The 22,488-nt window shown below is 34.2% G+C and overlaps 1 protein-coding gene across 5 annotated transcripts in view; it reads left to right on the forward strand.

Moving 5' to 3' along the window:
• Nucleotides 1-19,754, forward strand: part of LOC107758749 (MOB kinase activator 2-like) — a 49,345-nt gene extending 29,591 nt beyond the window's left edge. For 3 of the 5 annotated variants that reach the window (XM_016576560.1, XM_016576559.1, XM_016576558.1), the window contains exons 2-5: nucleotides 10,214-10,377; nucleotides 11,842-11,935; nucleotides 16,684-16,808; nucleotides 18,196-19,754. In XM_016576560.1, the coding sequence (XP_016432046.1) occupies nucleotides 10,214-10,377; nucleotides 11,842-11,935; nucleotides 16,684-16,808; nucleotides 18,196-18,467 (655 nt within the window). In that variant the 3' untranslated portion in view covers nucleotides 18,468-19,754. Of the gene's footprint in view, nucleotides 1-2,897; nucleotides 3,079-10,213; nucleotides 10,378-11,841; nucleotides 11,936-16,683; nucleotides 16,809-18,195 lie in introns of those variants that run through there. The other 2 variants (XM_016576557.1, XM_016576561.1) reach the window with 2 other exon arrangements.
• Nucleotides 19,755-22,488: the final 2,734 nt, after the last annotated feature.

A 22,488-nucleotide genomic window follows, 5' to 3' on the forward strand; every position in this document is an offset into this window, starting at 1 on the left:
GAATTGTGAGTTTATATCACGCAATTCTGATTTTTTAACATGCGATTGTACGTTTAATCTCTCAATTCAGACTTTTTTTCTCGCATTTGCGAGTTTACTACATCTTGCAATTCTGAGAAAAGTGTCAGAACTGTGAGATCAAAAGTCGCAAATTGCTTTATTTTTTATTCAGTGGCAGAAACGGGCTTCCATATTACTCTGTATTGATTCAAGGGGTTTTATTGGACAATCGCTGCACAGTTGCTTTTGAAGCAAGTTAGAACTGCAACTACGAGCTATTTTGAGATTTTGATTAATCTGTTGAGACTTCAGGGTTTGTTTGTAGATTTGTTTGCCCCGTATCAAGATTTCCAAACTGAACCTGAACCTCCAACCGCTGGAATGCTGCGTGTGTGGTGAAGCCTTTTGAACATGCTACAACACGCTTCCAACTTCTTGCTTCATCTCACTGTTTCCTTCATTTTCTCTTTTGTTCACTTTCTTGTTCTGCCCCTCTCTGGCCTTTTTACTTTACATATCAGGACTATTTTCTGTTTTTATAGTACCTGGAAAGCTTTAGCTATATATCATTTTCGGTTGCAAATAGGTATAATGAAGTCACACTTGCACAATCGGTTTCAAAATCTGATTTCACACATTCCCGGAATGTGCGTATATATCAGCCAAAAATGAAACAGAATCTCTCAAGCGAGATTTATAACACGATTGCTGTAAAAAAAAAAAAAAAAAAAGATCTGATGTGTTTCCTGAAAGGTTTTCTTCCTCATCCATCCATCTTTCTCTCTTGCTTTCACTGCTCCCCGCCATGTGTTTTCTTAGCCGAGAGCAGAACATGTTGGTGCATGCAGTCGCTCCACGGCAGGAATGCGTGATAGGATGCAGGACCATGTTAAAGGGGTCATATGATGCGATTTCAATTTTTCCTTTCTTTCAGGACAGCAGAGGGGATGAGTAGATAGACAACTCATGGTGTTGCAATAAATTATTTAATGTGCTTTGCTAAATGGTCAGTTCATACCAAAAAAATAATAAAAAATAAACTATTTTGAAATTATTTTAAGATTCAGATTTTTTGTAGCAGAAAAAAAATAGACCATGCTTGGAAAGCATTGCTTGTGGGAGTGATTTCATGTGTAGGTGATTCTCATTAATGCTTCTGAATGATTATTTTTAAATGCACCAGATCATCAACACTGATTAATGAAGGATCAACTTCTCTACACATCAGCTACTTGAAATGATATTAGTAATCGCAGTGGAAGGTTCTCGCAGAGTTTAACGTCTTTTCTCCCATTGCGACAGGATTGTGGGTAGGTTCTTATCTGTCTTGTTCATCTCATGTCGCCCTCGGCATTTCAGCAGGGCTGGATTACTCATCTGCTGGATGCTTTAGCTCCGGGCCTAATGTACTGTGTCTGAGAGGATTTTTTTTTTTTCTGTTTGCTTTGTCTAAGAGGAATGTTCGTTGACTTTCTTACCGAACGAGTCGAGCGAGCCATGTGACCAATCGTACGATCAAGCTTGAGAAAAACAATTGTTTTGGACACTGGCACAAACTGTAAATTCAAACAAAAATTGTATTTATTTATTTATTTAATTTTACTGGACTTACTATTTTAGCTTATTTTATTTTATTAACCTGGCCTTCTCTTATTGAATGAGTTATGACTTTCGTAATAGCTGTTACTCACACTGGCCTGATGTCACTGCCTTAAACATGATGTCTGGTCCTACAGTACGTGTTTTGTTCTATAATTGGTAGTTGAACACATAAGAACATGACTTAATGCTTAAGACTGAAAGTGAAGTCTGAACAGGAAGCGCGCCCTGTAAATCAGTGACTTAATTGTGTTATCAGACACGGCAGATGCGGCTGGTATGTTGTTTCAGTTGTCGTGAATCAGGTGGTGAGTAAACATCTCATGAAGTGTGTGGGATCAGACAGAGTTTTTTGGTTGGGCCTCAGCTGACAGATAGCCTACCATTTAACTACGCAAGTCCAGCCCCCCATGTATTTTTCCAAAAGAGTCACTTGCGTAATATGTGAAGATTGATGAGATAATATGCTATTTTTACCTAGAGAAACTTTGTAAATGTCGTAATTTTACTTATTGTCTGTCGTCCGAGTACGTCAGACTAACTCTGCTTTTTCAAGAACTTTGTGGTTTTATGATTCACTGGCTTCTTGATCAAATATTTTCATTGAAAGACGAACATGATGCCAGTTACGAAATAGCTTTTGCAACAGCTAAGTTATATAAATATATTTTAATGAGGTAAAAATACTTTTTTTTCACTTCATAGTCACCTAGATCTTTCTGTGTTTTATCTTTTATTTACTCATAGGAATTTTTACTTGTAGTTTGGCTTCAGGCACAATTCAACTGAGCCCTTTGTATGTTTGGCTTTAAATTTGAAATCATCATAAATAAAGATTTCTGTGGATAATGTGAGTTTATTTTTGTCTCCAATAAGAAGACTCCAGAGTTTAATTTGCTGTTTTGAATGATGCATTAAGATATTGTCGCTTTTATCAAGGTTTTTCTAAACCACCAACACGAAGAAGAAGAAAAAAACAAGTTGTGCATTGTTATGTTACCTCAGAAATGTCTTCTAATTACGGTAAATGTTTCCTCTTAAACGTAACTGTAAAAAAGTAACTTCATTCGGAAGCTGGTCACACCACATTGGCTGGAATATAAAACACAATCTGACCGAGAGACAACAGACAGAGAGTGAGAGCAGAACTTCAAACTGCATGTCAAGCACAACATGCCCCGCCCATGCGCGCGTATGATTGGCTGTCTTCTGGTGTTAACATATTATGACCCGCCCGTCAACTGTTCTGATTGGCTGGCCGTTTGGTAGAACGAGAACTTTGGAGCAAGAACTTTATATTCTCTTACTACCTAGTCTTTGAAAACATCCAGGGAAGGGAAAGGGAAAGACCGGTCAGTTCAAAACGCCTTGGACTCAGTCCATCTTCGTTGTTAGCACTTCGGATATGCACTCACAGAAAACTCCCAGAAGCGGATTAAGTTGCAAGATGGTTCTTCAGGCTGTTGGTAAAGTTTTAAGGTAACGTGGCTTTGTTGTTTTTATAAATAAAGAAGATTTGCATGTCTATAACAGCTGCATAAACCTAAATAGTGGCTACTGGCTATATAATAAACAAAGTAACAATATTACGTTAATAAATACTGATGTGTGCATAATTTATACACATTTTGAGAGCAGATATCCAGTGCATTCAGGAGAATGTAATTTTTAACGCAGTTTCTAATAATGTCAAATGATTATTAGGCTACTTTAAGACTAATTATACTTTATACATATAGAGTGTGATATAAGAATATATTATTAAAACTATAATTATAAATAAAATATATGTAGGCTAGTATTAGAAGCCGCGTCTTCCACGAAAAACTTTAATTGTAAGTCACAAGTATACATATTTATTTGAAAATACATTTTTTGATTTTTCTAAAATGGTTCATATAAAGGTCTTAATTATTAGAATAATCAAACATTACGCTGAACATTTGTTATTGGAATTGATTATTCGCGTGAGCTGTTCATAGTGCGCGAATAATAATACGTTCAGTTAGCAGTTATCCGATTGGTTGAGAGATATTACGTCTAATACATATTCATAAGCAAACATTAAACGCTTGTAATGATCCATCGCTCATTTAAATTGTTTGACAACTTCGAGCACTTGCACCGGTTATTATTACACCCGGGAAATTTAGATAATGAGTGATAGATAGATGGATATTACGCAAAAAAAAAAAACTGCACGTCTGTCTAAGATGAATGTTACAATGATTTACTTTGGAATACAATAGAGAGAGAAAAAATGCATAGAAAAAAATAGAATCTAATTCATTCAAGAGGGCTCTTAATTAATTCAAGAGACTTCAAACAAGAAGCAGTCATACTGTAAATGTGATCAAGTATTGCATGCCATGGTTTTGAGCCTTTTTTTAGTCTTATGGTGTCAAAAAAATGAATGTTGCACTCAATATTTTTTGCATATAACTGCATTAAAGCACAGTGAATGAGATAGAAAGGGGTACAACTGCACAATTAATTTGGAAAGTTTCTGTTTGTGAGGGATGGTTTACAAAGACCTCTCTCTTCAGCCACCTCTTTGTTGTGATGCTGATGACCTCTCGCTGTACCGTCCCCATGGCGCTGTTGCTGTGTTTAACACAATACTGTCATCTCAATGGCTCTTCACACACTCCTGATACCCATGAGAACTAGGAAGTCCAAACTTGGCTAGACGCACTCAGCCAAAGACCAGCAAGTACTTTAGCATCAATGCTGAAGGTCACCATGTTTGTTTGAAACTGTTATAAATGCTCCATTATAAAAGATCCAGTTTTTATTTTATCGTCATCCTGACTGTACAATAAATAAATTGTGGTGCTAATATTGATATCTAGAAGAGCAGTATGGTTGATGGCCAAAATAATAGCAATGTTTACGTAACAACAGATGTACACAAAATTGCTGAAATGTAATTAACACTTATATTAGCCAGTTTTGAGTCACTTATTAATTATTAGTTAACAACCAATGTCGATAATCTCAAACTTTTGGCCAGTTAATCACGCTCGCCAATATTTCAATCTATCACTACCCGTAAACCAACTTTATTGATGGTGCTTTTGCTAGGGATGGGCGATACCGCTTATTTTGTTTTCGATACGATACCGATATTTTTCAAGGCAGTATCGTCGATATCGATACCGATTCGATACTTCTGAACTAAACTTTTAAATTATGAAATGTATTAAATTTATTAAATTACTAAGAGTAAAATGGGTAATGATAAGCACTTAACTTTGTTTAAAACACATTTTAACATTCAATACGCCTTAATTGTAACTTATTAGGTTATATTTTTGTTTACACATGGTTCAAATATGTTTTTTGTTTACACATGATTCAAATCTACAAATACTACAGTTGAACTATGGTCACTTTAGTAAAACCATGGTTCATTTTCATAAGGGACTGTCAGTGGCCGGCTGTTGCATGCATAAAATGCAACCTTTTTATTCTGACAGTGTATGATTTCTATTAACATTATAGAATAGAACATGATCAATATTATCTTTCAACGTTCAATTTAAATAACTGTAATTGCACAAAATATGTAGGCTACAATTTCAGTTTGTTTATTGTTAAATAACTCTGTCCTTCTGCCCTCTGATAAGCATTGTTCAGGGCTGCCGTTCCCAAAAGCTTTAATGCTTTCTTATGATACTTTTGGGAAACGCAGCCCTGTTTGAATGCACTGTCAGATTTGAGTGAACGCTCTCTGTGTCAATGCATATTGTATGCATTATTATTTTTTGGTTAAATAAACAATCACTGGTAAATAAAACACACCTTAGTATCGATATTTTTTGTTTGAGTATCGATACTTTCGATACTCGCGTCAGTATCGATACTTCGGATCGATACGCCCATCCCTAGCTTTTGCACTCAAAATTTTGATCTTGACCAATAGAAACATTGGTTTCCTTATTTTTTTTTGGAGGAGGGAGGAGTGTGGGGGGAGGGGAGGGGCTGGAGGTTGTAATGTCATTTGACATTCAATCATGGCTATTTATGGGTTTTCAACATCAATTTTGGGAGAAACATTGCACTGTTTTGGTGTTTTTCCATTTTTTTACATAATGTAATGTCTCCCTAAAGAGCAAAAGAGTCCCTAGGTGCTGGATTGTTTTACTGCTGTTTACTGATTTCCAGATTGTAGTTTTGGTATCCATATGGCAGCTTTGAAGTTTCCAACCCTGTTCTGTTTGAGTCAGAGTGATTTAGGGATGTTTAGATGTTTTAGGTGCTTGCAGATGCTGGATGACAATGTGCACAGTGTGTTGCATAATGTCAGGCCTCATGCATAGTTCATCTTTGAGATTCTGAACAGCATGCTACGTTTAATGATTACTTTTGACAAGGTGTTTACCTGGCAGTGTATTAAATTGTTTAATTGCTTAAGTTCCCTAAGAGCTCATGATCTTTATCCACATAAAACCTTTGAAGAAAACCAGTGAACGTTTCACATGCTTTAAGATAAACACACATAGTATTCATGTTTTTAATTTAGTCACAAGATGAAATCAAGTCCAGGATTCTCCTGTTTGATTCTGATAAAACCAAAAAACAATGGAAAGCAAAACATGGGAGTGCATTTGAGGATCCAGAACTCAATGTTATGTCAGTACCCCAATATAGTTGGTTTTTACATGAAGAAACAGTTTCTGCGTCCAAAAATCTGAACGCATATTGTTTTATTTTAGCCTTCACAGGGTTTCGTAATTTTCCAGGAAGCACAGTTTTTGTGAATTATGTGGTGAAGGGCAAATTCTCAAGCCATTAGCTAGTTTATTTTAAGAGAAAGAAAAACTTTCTAGCTGCCAGCGGCCCTCCTGTTACACACACACACACACACACACACACACACACATATCATGCCCACTCATAGCAGTTTCCTGCAGATATCTTTGCCATAAAAGGCATTGTAGTTTCCAGACTCTCAAACCAAGGCAATGTTTTGACCAAAGACCTGTATCATCCACTCAGCTCTAGAAACCCATCTGTGTTTGTGTATCAAACGTTAAAATCACGTTTCTCAACATAGCTTTACAGATTACGTTCTTGGCTCCACCTTGGTAGTGTTCACATTTGAGCTTAATCTGGCATCACTCCACTTTTGATGTATGTGCTTTGATTTATTCACAAATAAGCGTAAAATACGACAACAAAAAAGCTGTGAGATATTTCTGAAATGTTGACTGCGTCAACATTGTGTGTTCAGAAACTAATCCTTTATTTTGTAGAATGGAATTTAGGGAAGACACTCCTACATTTATTTAGAAGTCACTCCCAAAACTTTATAGAGTGTATGTAACTTTTAAGAAATTGTATTGTCTTTCAATTCTGGACATTAAAATATATCCTTTATTAGTCAGCAGAGGGATGGGTTTTGCGGGAAGCAGAGTGTTTGAGCTCAGCTGCGTGGATCCATCAAAGGATCTGGGAGATGTTCAGATCTTCCAGCTGGCTCAAGCCTCAAGTTCAAATTCCTACCAGCTGGACCTGACAGCTGCCTGCTTGTTTGCTGGCATCTCTTTCACTTGATAATGGTTGATCCTTCAATGTCGATCCTTTATACTGATCCTGGATCAGTTGTGCAAGTTCTTTGTTAATACATTTCTATCATGACAACTCTCTGAGAGTTTAGCATGATAATGTACATGGCAATGTTGATGTGTTTGGTTTTGGCAGAACAGATCTGCTACACTGCTGCTGCTGCTGCAGAGCAAGTACTGAGACCTGCTACTGCCAATACATCTACAGACAATCTGCTGTGAGCATGTAAGAGATACTGCTGCTGGACATATAACGGATATTAAATAACCCCCATATATAGCATACATGAATCACCCCGTAGCAGATGTATACAGGTGGAGCTGGGGAAGGTGGAGGGTTTCTGAAGTGAGCTGCAGCTTCTACAGCAAGCACTAGCCAAGTATTTGAATGTTGAGCAGCGAGCTCATTGGCTGCTGATGTGAAAAGAAGCCAATCAGCTGTGCCATGTGAATAATGATGTGATTATATCAAATTGAGTTAAAACCTGCAGCATCTAGAGTTTCATGACAGAACTTCGTATTTATTTTAGATACGGAAAAGGAAGCCTATCCCAGATCAGTTTTGAAGAATAATTTAATGAGCGAGATATTTCATGTTCTGCTCAATCAGATTTAGAGATCATGTGGCATATTGTGCCGTTGCGCTTCAGGCTTCCCGAGTTTGAATCCCGGATCAAGGACCTTTCCCGATCCCATACCCCTCTCTCTCTCCCACTTTACTTCCTGTCAACACATACTGTTCTATCATAATAAAAGGCAAAAAAACTTTTTTACAAGGTGCTGTTTTCTTACGAATGTATGCAGTGTGATTCATACAGAAATGTGCGATTTTTAGAAAAGCAAGCATACAATGTGATTCATAAGGAAACATGCTTTTTTTTAAAGAAAAAAACATGCATGAGGGTCCGCTTCTTAACCTAACCAGTGGGACATATAAGCAGATCGTATGAAAACATACAAATTAGATTACAAATTCGTACGAATTAGCCACCAATTCCCCAAAAAGTAAAATGGCACTGGTTGCTTGAGTCAAAAGTCAAAAGATCCCACCCAGGCCTTTGTTTTTCTGGTTTCTAGATATAGTTTGGGTCCATTTTTAGTGTACGTTCGTTGGATGTCATTTTATCATCCATCATGTGCTGTTCTAATCATTCAGGTATCTTTTATGTCCAAAACGCAGGTGCAAGACGAGTTCTGCAATGTTTCATAACTCCTATTGTTCCCATTTTAATAATGAGGTGGCTCATAATTTAGGGACAGTGTCATTGTTAAAAGAGGATCAAGAAATATCCTCTTTTTTGTTCTTTGTCTCTGTTTCCTTCATATTTAAAATTTTTTATTATCTTTGACCACATTAGCCTAGCAGTAACTTGCCTCATCGTGTGAATTCCCGTGGTGATTTATCGCCGTCTCTTTCCTGTTTTACACGGAACACTAATCCTGAGTAGTTAAACGGAATGATGTCCAAATAAAGTTGAAGTTTACCAGACTTCCCACGCTCCAATGATGTTTGATCGGACCGTGCTCCATGATTAACCCTTTTGGACCTTTGACACGAGTCAATTTAAGACCTCGATATGGATGATAAGATCTTTCCCGCTCGGAAGCAATCCAGAATCCCGACAATCCCACAAACCGCTCCTTTGTCTTGGCTTCAGTTTGAAAACCATGTTTATGGACTTTGGTCTCTGAGATAAGTCCCCTTCCTGGTCCTATGATGGACTGTTGTGTGTGAAAAGAGGAACTGGTGAAGGTGGTCAGAAACGTGAGGTTGGGAATGAGCTGTTTACAGTGCAGAGATGCCTTAAGAGGAAATCATGTTGGTGGATGAGCTATAAATTTAGGGAGTTTCTTTGTGTGATGAAAAACAGCACTGTTTTAAAGCTAAAATTAAGAAAAGAGTTCAAAAGAATGAGCAGTAAAGGGAAGTTCTTCATAAAAGTGCCTTATTTGTTCACATAAACATAATAAACCCTAGAGGATTTGAAGTGAGTGCAAGGAAAGGATGTAAATTCTTTATAACCTGTCTTTGCCTGTACTCTTGTTATTAGCTGTTTAATGCCCCTGTAACCTTTGTCCCAGGCAGCTGCGGGATCTGCCACAGCAATGCGATTCTGACATTTACATGTTAAAACTAGCACTGGAAGTACAAGTCTGTTTTGACACCTGAGTTTGAAACAGACGAGAAATGTGGGTTACTCCAAAGAAGCGAAGCAGAGACGTAGTTTTAGTTTAGAAACTAGACTAGGAACAGTTGTTGTCAGTGGAAGCTCTTACAATTTTTTTTTCTTTGTCTGGATCTATTAATTCATTCATTAAAAATGCAATTCACACATACAGTGACTTGAATACCTCTTTTGTGATGAGCATGTTTTAATTTCTAAAATTAAATTAAATATATACATTTTTTATTTTATTTTATTTTTTAGGGGTCTTAAAGTAAATGTCTAAGTGGTACAATTGTTCTGCTTATTTTTCATTTATTTTTTAATTTTTTTTACTTTAAACTAATATTTTGTTAATATTTGTTAGGGGAAAATATCATTAAAATAGCTTCACTGATGTTGTCTGCCAAGTCAAGTCAGGTGGTGCGACCAACATGCAGAAAAAAAAATCATAAAATAGGAAATGACATCATAGAGAGCACCCCTGCATACTGTTGTGATGCTGCTTAAAATTTGAACAAATTATTATTATTATTATTTATAAGGCAAGGTTAGTTCAGTTCAAAATGTCATGTGGTGCAACTCCCCCAAAACTGAATGAAAAGTTATGACTTAGTTATGACTTTAAGAAATAAAAAAGTTTACATTGAAATATAATTAAAACTCATTTATTTATTTATATATTTGTTTGTTTGTTTGTTTGTACATGTACATATTTTACTTGATAGTTACACTACATGACATTTTTAGTCATTATATTTAAACTGTGTTTGGGAAACATGTTTAAAAAAAAATTGTGCATTTGATGGTGCTAATGGCAATGAAAAAACACACTTCACTCTATGCATCTCTTCTTAACGTGTTCCTCTTCTTTTGCAGGAAATCCAAAACGAAGCCCAATGGAAAGAAAGCACCCGCTGAAGAGAAGAAGCACTACATGGAGCCAGAGTACACCAAAGTGCGGGTCGTGGACTTCGACCTGAAAGATTTGGTGTCGCTTCCCACCAAAGAGATCGACCTCAACGAATGGCTCGCCAACAACAGTGAGTTCCTAAGCAAACATTACAGCCGCTTATGAGTGTTTGCCTTGTATTTTGAGGCTTAGAGTCTTTGTCTTCAAAAATAGCCTTCTGTCAGTCAGGAGTCATTTTTGTGTGTGAGTGCAAAACAGTTGTGAGTATAAAGCAGAGAATGACCTTTTTAAATCGTAAATGTGAAAACAATTCAAATGTGCAAACAATTTTATTATAAACAAATATTATTTTCTGTTGAAAAGGAAAGTGCTGCTTGCTAACTAATGCTCATCTTTAGGGTTAGTGATTTGAACAAACCCCTACACATACTGTAAGTATACACTTCTAAGTGACTGGACTAAAAACTTCAAAAATAATACTTTCAAGTTTGATGTTAGCATGTTGCTAAGCTAATGACAGGATAGTTAAATAAAATTGGAAAAAAGTAAACCGTAAAAACAAAGTTTTATCATGAACCAAATTTTATTTCCTGTAAAAAAGCAAATGATTCAAAGAAATAAGTGGTTACTAAGTGTTTGCTAACTAGTGTTCATCCAGCTTGCTAATTGAAATTGCTAATGCTAATCCTTAGGGTTAATGATTTGAACAAACCCCTGAATTTCACCTGGTGAACAAAAGCTTTCATGTTTGATGTTAGCATGTTGCTAAGCTACGTATAATTAAATGAAATAAAAACAGCATAGTACACAAAAATATTGTGAAATAATGTTTTTAACTATTTTATTGATAATTTGTGGTATTGAATGAAATATGTTTTTAATCAATTTAATAAGTTTATAACCAACATTTATCTTGCATCGTCCACCATCTTGTTTTTTTTTAAGCTTGTCACAGAGCATTCTGGGATTTCCTGCTTCAGAAAAAAATGGTATTTAATGATATTAAATACCTCGCACTGTTAGCAGCGGAGCCTTTACCGATTGCCTCCATTGATCAAAGCATTCGGCACGTTCGTCTGGGATTGACGTCACCTCCCAATAACAAACACGCCCCATAGTATAGTCCCGCCCCTAACATTGATTGACAGCTTTCCGTGTAGACATCGGAAATTCAAATGCAAAAGGAATTACGATTTCATTTGAGTTTTGGCAGGTTACATGCATGACGCAGAGAGAGTGACAAAGCAAATGTGGTAATTAATATTGCTATTTAAATATGACGGGTTCATAACTATTAAGACATGGGAAATACAATTGCAAATGGACTTTGGTTTTTCATTTGAAATGTGGCAGTCACTGTGCGTTCGCAAAAGCGAAAATGCAAACAGTAATGCAATTGCATTTGGATTATGTCACAATTTATACGTCCACATATGGAAAATGCAATTGAAAATACAATTTGTAATTCCTTTTGAAAATTGTCCTGAATATTCCTCCATAGTCTTCAGCTTCAGTGATTCTGAAATATCAATGAAAAATTTGTCCCAACTTTTTCGAATGTCACTTTTTAAAACTTTTCTTTTGTCATTTGCAGCAACAACCTTCTTCAATCTCATAAATCTGCAGTATAGCACAATCTCAGAGTTTTGCACTGGGGACACATGTCAAGCCATGACGGCCTGCAATACGTAAGTTTTCCTTTCTCTTTCTTTTGTCTGTCTTTCTAGCTCTTTCTTCCTCCAGACGTGTCCTGGGACGAGAACCAGAACCCTCCTTTTACCAGAAGTGCTTCTGGATCAAATATTTCTCATATTTACAGTGTTTTTCCAGTTTAAGACCAGATTCCAGATCAGCACACCGTCTTTGTGTGAATCTAGGTTTGTGGGTCTAATTGGGGTTAATGCATGACTGGAATGAAAGCTGACACACATTTTACTGAAGCCAGTGCTTGTTTGGCTTTCAGATGTGTTCTGAATGAGAGAATACAAGGGAACTATTCTCAGAATCAGGGATTTTGTAAGTTTCTTGGAGGCGGAACCAATTAAATGACCTTAAGGCCTATAGTTACATGTTCTCACAGGCTGTTTGGGACGATCAGGGGCCCAAACATAGGATGAAAGAGATCAGTTATACTATTACTTTAGGCAACATTTACCTTACAGCTTAGTCTCGACCAGCTCAGTGATAGCTCAAATTGTTTTTTACAAATTTTAAAAGTACTGTTTAAGAGTGCATTTAAATTTCCGAAATAATATATTCAGAAAATGTTGTATTTTTACACAACAACAACAACAATAATTATAATAATTATTATTATTTTATTACTATTAATAATAATAATAATAATTTATAATGCATAAATATAATGGTAATAATTATTATTATTATAAATATTATTACTACTACTGTTATTATTCTAAAAATACATGTATAATATGCAAGTTAGTATTATTATTATTATTACTGTTATAAATAAATACACATAAAAACTAATACATATATAAACAAATCCAAATAAATATCAATGTAAAACAAATGAATATATTACTAAACACATTTTTATTAATATAAATAAAAATAAATAAAAATAAAATACAAAATATTTACATATAATTATATATATATATACAAATATACATATAAAATATACATTTATGCATTTATTTAATTTATAATTTTCAAGCACAATGTTAATTATTATTATTTTAATTATTATTTCAGTCATTTTGTGTTTATTTGAAGAATTTGCAATAATTTGTTTTATAACAATTTGCTGTTCCCGAAACAGCTGTCATCATCATCATACAAAGCTTTTTAGAAAACTGACTTTCTGTAAAATTGTTTAAACTTGATTATGATGGAAATGAGCATAGTAAGGAATGTCATTGATTTTAAGTTTTTAATTTTTTTATGATGTGAGAGCAGCTTTATTACCAAAACGCTCAGTATTTGAGTATATCTTCACATAGTTTAACTAACTTATTGAACATTTTCTCAAGAAAAAAAAAAAAAAAAAAAAAAAAAAAAAAGGCTGGTCTGTGCCAAGTTAATTGAGTATATCTTCACATCGTTTAACTAACTTATTATTTTCTCAAGAAAAAAATAAATTAAAAAAGAGAAATAATAAAATAAAATAATCCACCCTCAAACGTTATACCAAAATCCACTTGAAGGTTGATCATAAAGGTTTTACTATTTAAAATGAAACAATCTGAAGAAGTTTCATTTTCAAATTTCAAGCACTGAAAAAATGCCTGTAATTGTAGAATCACCCTTATACAAGTCAAACGGAAAAACGTGCCTCCATCTCTACATTCCCACAGCCAACCGTGTAGACTTTAAAAATCTCTGCTCGACTCGTTCGCCCTGTTGGTCCGGAGTGACGCCTGGGTGTGAATCTCTAAAGACTGACCCTGTAGAACCAGATACATGACTATTCATGACAAACGTTAAAGGACGTGAATTACCAACACACAAAACACCAACAATTACACGCTCACCTCAGGCATTCCTCGCAGGGCAAGGATGGGCGCGCTCGTCAAAACACACAAAAGTATTTACCGTCACTGCTGCTGTCCACTGAGAAATCAATCACTGATGAAAAGGAAAGGGAGGGACTGCGATGCGCAAATAGGCCTGATGTCCATTTTATTGTTATTTATGTGCTCATATGTTGAGGTATGTTATTAGTATGCTTATGTGTGTTTTTAGTAGGTGTTTCTTGAACTACAAACACTTCCATTTCCCATGGGTTGATTTTTATTAAAGTTGCATTCATGTCAGTGCTGATAGCCTTGTGGACAGTGCGCCGACAGACAGCGCTGTTGCGCTACGAGCGTCCAGAGTTCGAATCCCGACTCGAGGACCTTTCCTGATCCCATCTCCCATCTCTCTCCCACTTCACTTCCTGTCAGCTCTGGAAATAAATAAATAAATGCCAAAAATAAATATTAAAAAAGTTTACTTTTTCAAATTGTTTTTATTCATAAATTGTGCAGTCTTACCCTTGTCCCAAAAATAGACTTTCTATTTCTAAACATTGAAAACATTTAATTAATTAATTAATTAATTGATTGATTAACTAATTAATTAATTAAAAATAAAAAAACAAATATGTTTTATAATTATATAATTTTTTTACAGATTATGATAATTAGGGATGCACTATATTATCCGGCCAATATCGGAATCGGCCGATATGAAAAATGATGCCGATATGTCTTGCCGATAAGAGGAATACCTAATGCCCTCTCAGTAAGGAGTTTTAATTCCGTAGGGGGCGCTGTTGGCCTACTTCTAATAAGATGAAAGCAAAATACACAAATAATATTTAGACCGTGTTTCTGATTAAGCAGTAATTGATGCCATAAAATCATGAGTATGTTTTGATTTGAAGGTCAGAATCTATAGCTTACATGAAAAAAAATCACAAACATGACACTTAAATAATTTTATATATACTGACTGATTTATTTATTAATGTGTAATATGTTATATTTTTAAACAAATTATGAGCTCTAAAAGATTTTCAGAATTTTTACAACTCTTTTGCTTTAGACCATTTACAAATGTTAAATCTTAAAATAAAATGTTATGGTTACCACTGCATCTTTCTGGAAAAAAAATGCAGTGATTAATATATAGTTTATTTATAGTTATTTTCAAATATTCAATGTACTGTCATTATAAAAAAAACTTTATTATTGTTTATTTAATTCTAACAAATAAGTTCTTGTTAAAAATGAACCAAAATTAAAAAATAATTATATATCGGTGTCTGCATCGGCTATCGGCCAAAATGAGTTGAAAATTATTGGCATATCGGATATTGGCAAAAATCCAATATCGTGCATCCCTAATGATTATTATATCGTCATTGACACCATGGGCCAAATATTGATGTGTAGATTTTTACGAGTAAGATAACCGTTTTAATAAAAACACTGATGAAATGTGAGACTAATGATTTGTGATGGGGGAAAAAATCAAGTTAAACATTTGTAATGAAAAATAAAGGGGAAAAACATAAGGTAAACATCACTTGTGATCATACTGTGAAAATTGTAAAAAAAAAAATTAATGTAAAAAATGCCATTTTATTTTTAAAAAAATGTTTAAATGTTTTTAATTTTGACATTTCAGCAGTGTATTTTAAACCAGATGTTTGTAAAATAAATTAAATGTTTGTGTGAAAAAAAAAAATCAAATTAAATAAAAATATATAATATAATATATATATATATATATATATATATATATATTAAAACAGTTATTTTAAAATGTAATAATATTTTAAAATATTACTGTTTTTACTGTATTGATTGAAGTAAATGCAGCCTTGACTTTAAAAAACTTCCAAAAATCTTACACCAAATCTAACACCAAAGGAATATATTACATAAAAAAACAGCCACTGAAAAAAAAGATTGCCAAATATACATTGCATGACAGCAAACTAAATTTGAGAAATGATTACAAATAAATAAAACTATAAATGAAATATAAATTATTAAAAGTAAATTACAAGGCATTCAGATAGTTACTGTGAATTGCATTCATCCATTCATTCATTCATTCATTCATTCATTTTGCATTGAAAATGCCCTGCAAATTACAAGCCATTCCATGACAATTTTTAAGCATTTCTTTTTACTTCTAAATAAGACATTGTAAAAATCACTTGCAAAGTTGGAATTGTCTTTGCAAAGATGGACATTATAATTCATGTGAATTGTCCATAGAGTTGGGTAACTTAAGGGACTCATGTGAAAGGGCCTTTACTCTTATAGCATGTTGTTTACATCCCTATTTCCTTTTGTACATACTCTGATAAAACACACTCCAAAGTATTTCATGAAAATGCATGACCATGTTAAGATTAGTAGGCCTTTTAATCTTAATATTTCATGTTTTGTTGAAGAGTTTTATGCAGGTAGATTCAGTACTTGTGCTTTTGTGACTGTGAATCAATCTGCCACCGTTTGGACTTGGAATCCGCTCTAAAATCTGTAACTCAACCGTGTCATGTGAAGATATTTGAGAACATTGAGACACTCGTTGGCATTCAGCCCGACATTTACTCACCTGTCCATTCAGAGCCGTGTAGCGTCTGTGTTTATGTGCTAACTGCGCTTTATAGTTCACCATGACGGTTATTTCAGTTCAACGTTCAGCTGATGTTTGAGCTGCTCGTCCGTTGAGTGATCAGCATTGGTTTGCGGTCAGTTATGCGTTCAGTCTGCATTCCTAGAGATTTGTAATGTCTACAGCCCCTCAAACCCACGCTACCCTCCCAAACTCACTGTCACCATGAGCAGTCCTCCTTAAAATGCTGATAGGAGCTGTATATTTAGTACACTTTTAAACTGTAAATTGTTCACTTCATCCTGAAGTGCTCAAGTTAGTAATTTTCACTGTTCGTCTTCTTTGTTTACAGAATATACTACTGGTATGACGAGAGGGGGAAGAAGATGAAGTGCACAGCGCCTCAGTATGTCGACCTCGTCATGACTTCTGTGCAGAAATTAGTGACGGACGAAGAAATCTTTCCCACAAAATACGGTGTGTATGATCGCTGCCCTCTAGCAGTCGTAATAGAGAAATACAAGAGTTGAGATTTGTAAGTTTGAAGTAAAATTCATTAGATCAGTGGCGCCCTCTAGTGTTCATTGAGGAGAATGCGTTTTGTGAATGTAATTTCTTTTTTTTAACTAGGAAGGAAATTTATTCAAATTAATTAATTTTAGAATTTTTTTTATTTTTTTATTTAATAATTAATTTTAAAAAAATATATATATTTTTTAAAATATTGATCACTTGTGCCTATTTGTTTTACATTTAATTTATTTCTTGTAAATGAAAGTGATACGTTTTTTTTTTCTCTCTCGAGTAACAACAATAAATAATATGGTTTAATTAATATACAGATCAGGGTTGTTTTGTTTAATGTCAACTAAAACTCAAACCATAAAAACTAATTACTTGAAGTAAAATATTAATATTAATATAATTACTGAAATAATAAAATAAAATACAAACAAAACTTGTTTTGTTTTACCTAGTTGCCAAGGCAACCGTTTCCTTTCTTGTTTAAAGTTTAAATAGTAAAATAAATAAATTCAGTTCAATTCAATTCAAGTTTTAGCTTTACAGAAAATTTAAGTTTCTATTTTAAAAGTTTTTACATTATATTTGGTAGTAGCTCTTCAGTGGTGTCCATATGGCAGAAATGTACAGTAAAAAAATAATACTATATAGACATATAAAAAAACTTAACAAAATGACTAAACTAAGACTATAATAAAAATATTTTAAAAAATTCAAATATGTATGAATTATACTAAATAAACAGTGGCACAAATGATTGTCATTTTATTGTTGTAATTAAAAGTAAATAAAGTATTGAACATATTTAAATACACTTTTTATTTGAATAAAAACATCATTATAAATCATTGCAAGTAATAATAATAAATCAGCATTTTTGTAATCCTAGCATGCTATTGGTATTTAAATAACGTCAGTTAACATTTAAATGAATTATAAGCAGTAAATAACATTACTGACTTGTTTTACTTAAACCTGTTATTTTAATAACATATACTTTTAATATTTATTTAAATGTACAAGCGATAAATGCAATGAAATTGAAAACAAATAGCACACATGATAAATGACTAAATTTAGTTTTAATTTCCACATTTGTTGTAGTGTTTGAAAAAGGCCTGCAAAAATAGCTGTGCTCATTATAAATACCTTTTATTATTAACTGTCATTAAACCATTACTAAATAAAACTTTTTTGAGGTAATTATAGCATGTTGTTTTACTAATAATTAAACTTTTGTTTTTTTGCTTATTTAACAATCAAACATTACATTTAAATGAAAACGAAACGTATTTATTATTATTATTATTAAATGATAACTGATATCTCGATTTGCTTTCAGGCAAAGACTTTCCCAACTCGTTCGAGTCTCTGGTGAAGAAGGTCTGCCGGTATCTGTTTCACGTGTTGGCTCACATCTACTGGGCTCACTTTAAAGAGACGGTGGCTCTGGAGCTGCAGGGACACTTGAACACACTGTACGCACATTTCATCGTCTTCGTCAGAGAATTCAACCTGGTCGAGCCCAAGGAGACCTGCATCATGGACGACCTGTCGGAGGTGCTGTGCGCCCCCCTGCCGCCCCATACACACAACCACGTGACCGAGAGATGAGCCTCGAGCCGCGAACTCGAGGACGACGACGAAACGTGCGAGGCCTCCTCGGACGGGCCCCTCCGTCGCTATTTCTCATGAGAACTGATCAAAAGATGGGGCTGGGGGCCCGGCGGTCTGCAGTTCTCGTACCAGCACAGATTGGTGTGAATGTTTCCTACAGGACAAAACAATCTGTCGCCATTCTCATTTATACAGGAACAATTTATATTTGACTTTGCATTTTTATTATCGTCTTTGCGCATGCGCTCTCGGAGGTTTTCGTTTTCTTTTAGGGAATGGTGTTTCAGCTCGGCTCTCATCAGTGCCTTAGAATTATAGCTAAGGTATTGTCTGTTTATATGCGACAATGTTTAGAAATGTATCATTGACCTCTGGCTCCCCCTTGTGGAGGGAGTGACGTCACGTACCGACTGACTGTTTATGATCTCTGCAGCCTTATTTCACATAAAACTAGTGCAAAATCTCTCTTTTTATATATTCTAGCCATCATTATCCGTGTCTTTGTGTTTTTAAATAATTTCCAATGTACTTACTAGTCTTTTACGATTATGTATAACGGGTTTGATGGTTTGAATGATGCTTTTGAGAAAGTCTGGACTTGCTTTGTAGGTTTCCGACAAGGATATTAGCGATATCTGCATGTCTGCTCGCTCAGAGAGACGCTGCAGACGCGGACTAATGATTGTTGCATGGCAGTTGGCTTGCTGTGTTGCATTGATGAGCGCATCCTCCAGCGTCACGACCTTTATTTTTTATTTCACTTTTTTCTTTTAAGTTATCAGAGGTCATGAATATTGTGGCAGCCCACGTGTCTAGAAAATGCACATTAAGTTTTTGTTTCCCAAGAAATAGATTGAAGCTATATATATATATATAAAATTAAAAAAATCTCAGTAATTGCCTTTAGCGAGAGAGCATCTCTCCTTCTTATTTTATTTATTTGTACTTTTTTATCTATTTGCAGAGTTCTTCAGTTCTTGCTTTCTTTTTTTATGTATTTTAATTATCTAAGTTAAAAGCCACTAAATATTTTAAGCTCTGCAAAATATAATCAAATAAAAACAAGAAATGCCACGTTACTTCGGTGTGTTGTGTTTTTTTTTCATTATTGAAACACAGGACAGATGGTCCTCAATGTACTGACTTCCTTTGAAACGTGTTTGTTAGTTCAGACTTGGAAATTACATAACCTACTTAAAGGTGCATTCAGTAGGTTGGTGATAATTTTAAATGTATTACACATTAGGAAATAGGCCTATGTTGTGTTTTTGAGGAGAGTCATTTGAATGGTATGGAATGGTTTATTCCGCTGCGGAATAAAAAAAAATGTAAAAGGTAATTGTGACTTTTTATCTCACAATTCAGACTTTATTTTTACAATTCTGAGGGGGGGGAAATCGTCAGAATTACCAGATACAAACTTCTTTTATTGCAATTCTCACTTTTCTTCTCTGAATTATTTCCAGAATTGTGAGTATCTTAGAATTCTGACTTTTTTTCCTCAGAATTACAAGTTTATACTTAATTCATTTTGCAATTTTAACTTTTTCTGAGAATTGCTATTACCCTTTTTTATTTTCCTATTCAATGGCAGAAACAGCTTCCGCAGAATAATGTACACTCAAATGAGATGAAGACTGTAATTACTCAAAATAGTTTTCTATAAAAGTGTTATAATTATGTATGATGCGGGTCGCCCTATCAGTGTGTATCGCCATGTTGAATGGACGTAAACCGCGCGTTTCTCCAGCGTCATAGAGGATCCTCGCGCTCATTGGCTGCCGCCTTTATAGACACCTTATTAGCGTAGTGTACTGACATTAGACAAAGGAACAAACTTGTTATACTGCTTTACCAGCGGACACAAGGGGAAAAATCAGTTTCTACCTGTACAGCCGAAGAAGCAGCTTTGAAGACAGAAGAACACAAATGAGAATAAACATTGGAATGGCAATAACAAGATGAAAAGTAGTGATAAGGGAAAACATCCTAAGTGGTGATGCCCACGTTGCTTCTTTTTGTGTTGGACAGGTAAGATAATTAATTATCATGTAAACCGCCCTCTAAAACTCACGAATATCAGTGTAATTAAACTGAATAAAACTCAGAGACAATCATGCTAACGCTAGCTAATATGTAGGTCAACCTCTAGTACTACTAGATATGACCACAAGATGGCAACGTTTCTCAATAAAGACGCTGTTACGCATAAACCTGGCGTAAATTTACACATTTTAAAAGGCTCATGAATATTGATTAAGGTGTAATATTGACACTGGGCAGGTCAGGACGGTTGCCAAGCAACATCAGTATACTTATATTCTGGTAAATCAGTTGTTTGAAAGCAACTTCTTTAAATGTACTGTGTAAGTGTTAAACAGGAACACAATACAAATACACAGGCTGGTTTATTTATATAACAAGGCAGGCATAAAACAGGGATTTTATGAAATGTCATGCTCTTCCTCAAAGCAGTGCAGTCATTCAACATCCTGAGAGCTTCATTGAAACGTGCATATCTCTCAACAAATGAGCTTTATATAAAGAAAACACGTATTTTCAACAGTGCATCCATATTTCTTAGAACTGAATATCCTCACTAAAATATATAATATCAATATATAATATTGCTCTAATGTTTTACTGTGAATACAAACCTGGTATTTCAGCATTAAATTCCTGAGACGTACCAATTAAAGGGGTCATATGATGCGATTTCAATTTGTCCTTTCTCTTTGGAGTGTTACAAGCTCTTGGTGCATAAAGAAGATCTGTAAAGTTGCAAAGACTAAAGTCTCAAATCCAAAGAGATATTCTTTATAAAAGTTAAGAGTTAACCACGCCTACCTAAAACGGCTCGTTCTAACACGTGAAGAAACAATAATGTACAGTATGTGGAAAATGTGTTTTTTGAACCTTAAACCGCATAAACACATTTCATTACACCAAATACACAAAATAATGTTCTTTTTAGCAGCATCATATGACCCCTTTAAGTGGACATATCTAGTTTTGTTTAACGAGATACAAAGACATCTTGTATCTCTTTAAACCACTAGATTTTTTAAATCTAAAATTTAGATTAAAAATGCAATTAAAATATTAAACAAACATTAAATGTGTTAATTATTATGAATAATAGGTAATTATTATGAATTAATGAATTAATATACAGAGAGCAACCTATATAAAAATTTATATAATTAACATTGAATTTAAAAATCAACAATTTTTTTATTTAATGTTAATTTTAATATATTTTATATTTAATTGTAATAATACGTTATATATGTTTATTTAAAAAAACTGATTAAAATGTTAAATATTACACTAAAATATATTTTAGTATAATAATTGTTATGAATTATTACAATTAATTAATAAGCAGCACATATAAAATTATAATATATTTATTTAATATATTTTAAAAAGTAACATTAAATTTAAATTACAATTACAAATGGACCTTTTTCACGTTTCTGGGTTTCTCAGCGGCGGAAGTCGTCATAGTTGGGTTAACTTGAAGAGCAGTGAATGGAAGAGTACCACAAATATATTTTTTTGCATTCCCATTTGCTCAAATAACAAAAGAAAAACACCACGATAGTGTTTTCATGAATTTCAATAAAAGGAAAAAAATTGAGAGAGACTGATAACGGCTGTCAGAAGAGAGAACGATGTCAAATTTACCGTCCCAATATTAGCTGTGTGTGTATAAATTAAATGTAATATATTACAATTATATACCATGGTGGCCAAAATTATTAGAACACTTGGCATATTTAAGTGGTTTCAGTTCTTTTTGTTGAATTGGCCATTACAATTCCCATAAAACAAACTATTGCCGGAACTACCTGCGATGGAAGGAATCTGCTGGAACATTGAAAATGATGGACTGGCCCCCTCAAAGTCCGGACCTCAACCCCATCGAGCAAATTTGGGGGGAGTTGGAAAATAAACTGGACAGATCTTTTGTACATTCAAAGGAAAGCCTTTGGCTTGAGTTGCAGAAGGCATG

This window comes from Sinocyclocheilus rhinocerous, unplaced genomic scaffold, assembly GCF_001515625.1.
Source record: "Sinocyclocheilus rhinocerous isolate Xijiao unplaced genomic scaffold, SAMN03320098_v1.1 scaffold954, whole genome shotgun sequence".
NCBI classification, from domain to species: Eukaryota; Metazoa; Chordata; class Actinopteri; order Cypriniformes; family Cyprinidae; genus Sinocyclocheilus; species Sinocyclocheilus rhinocerous.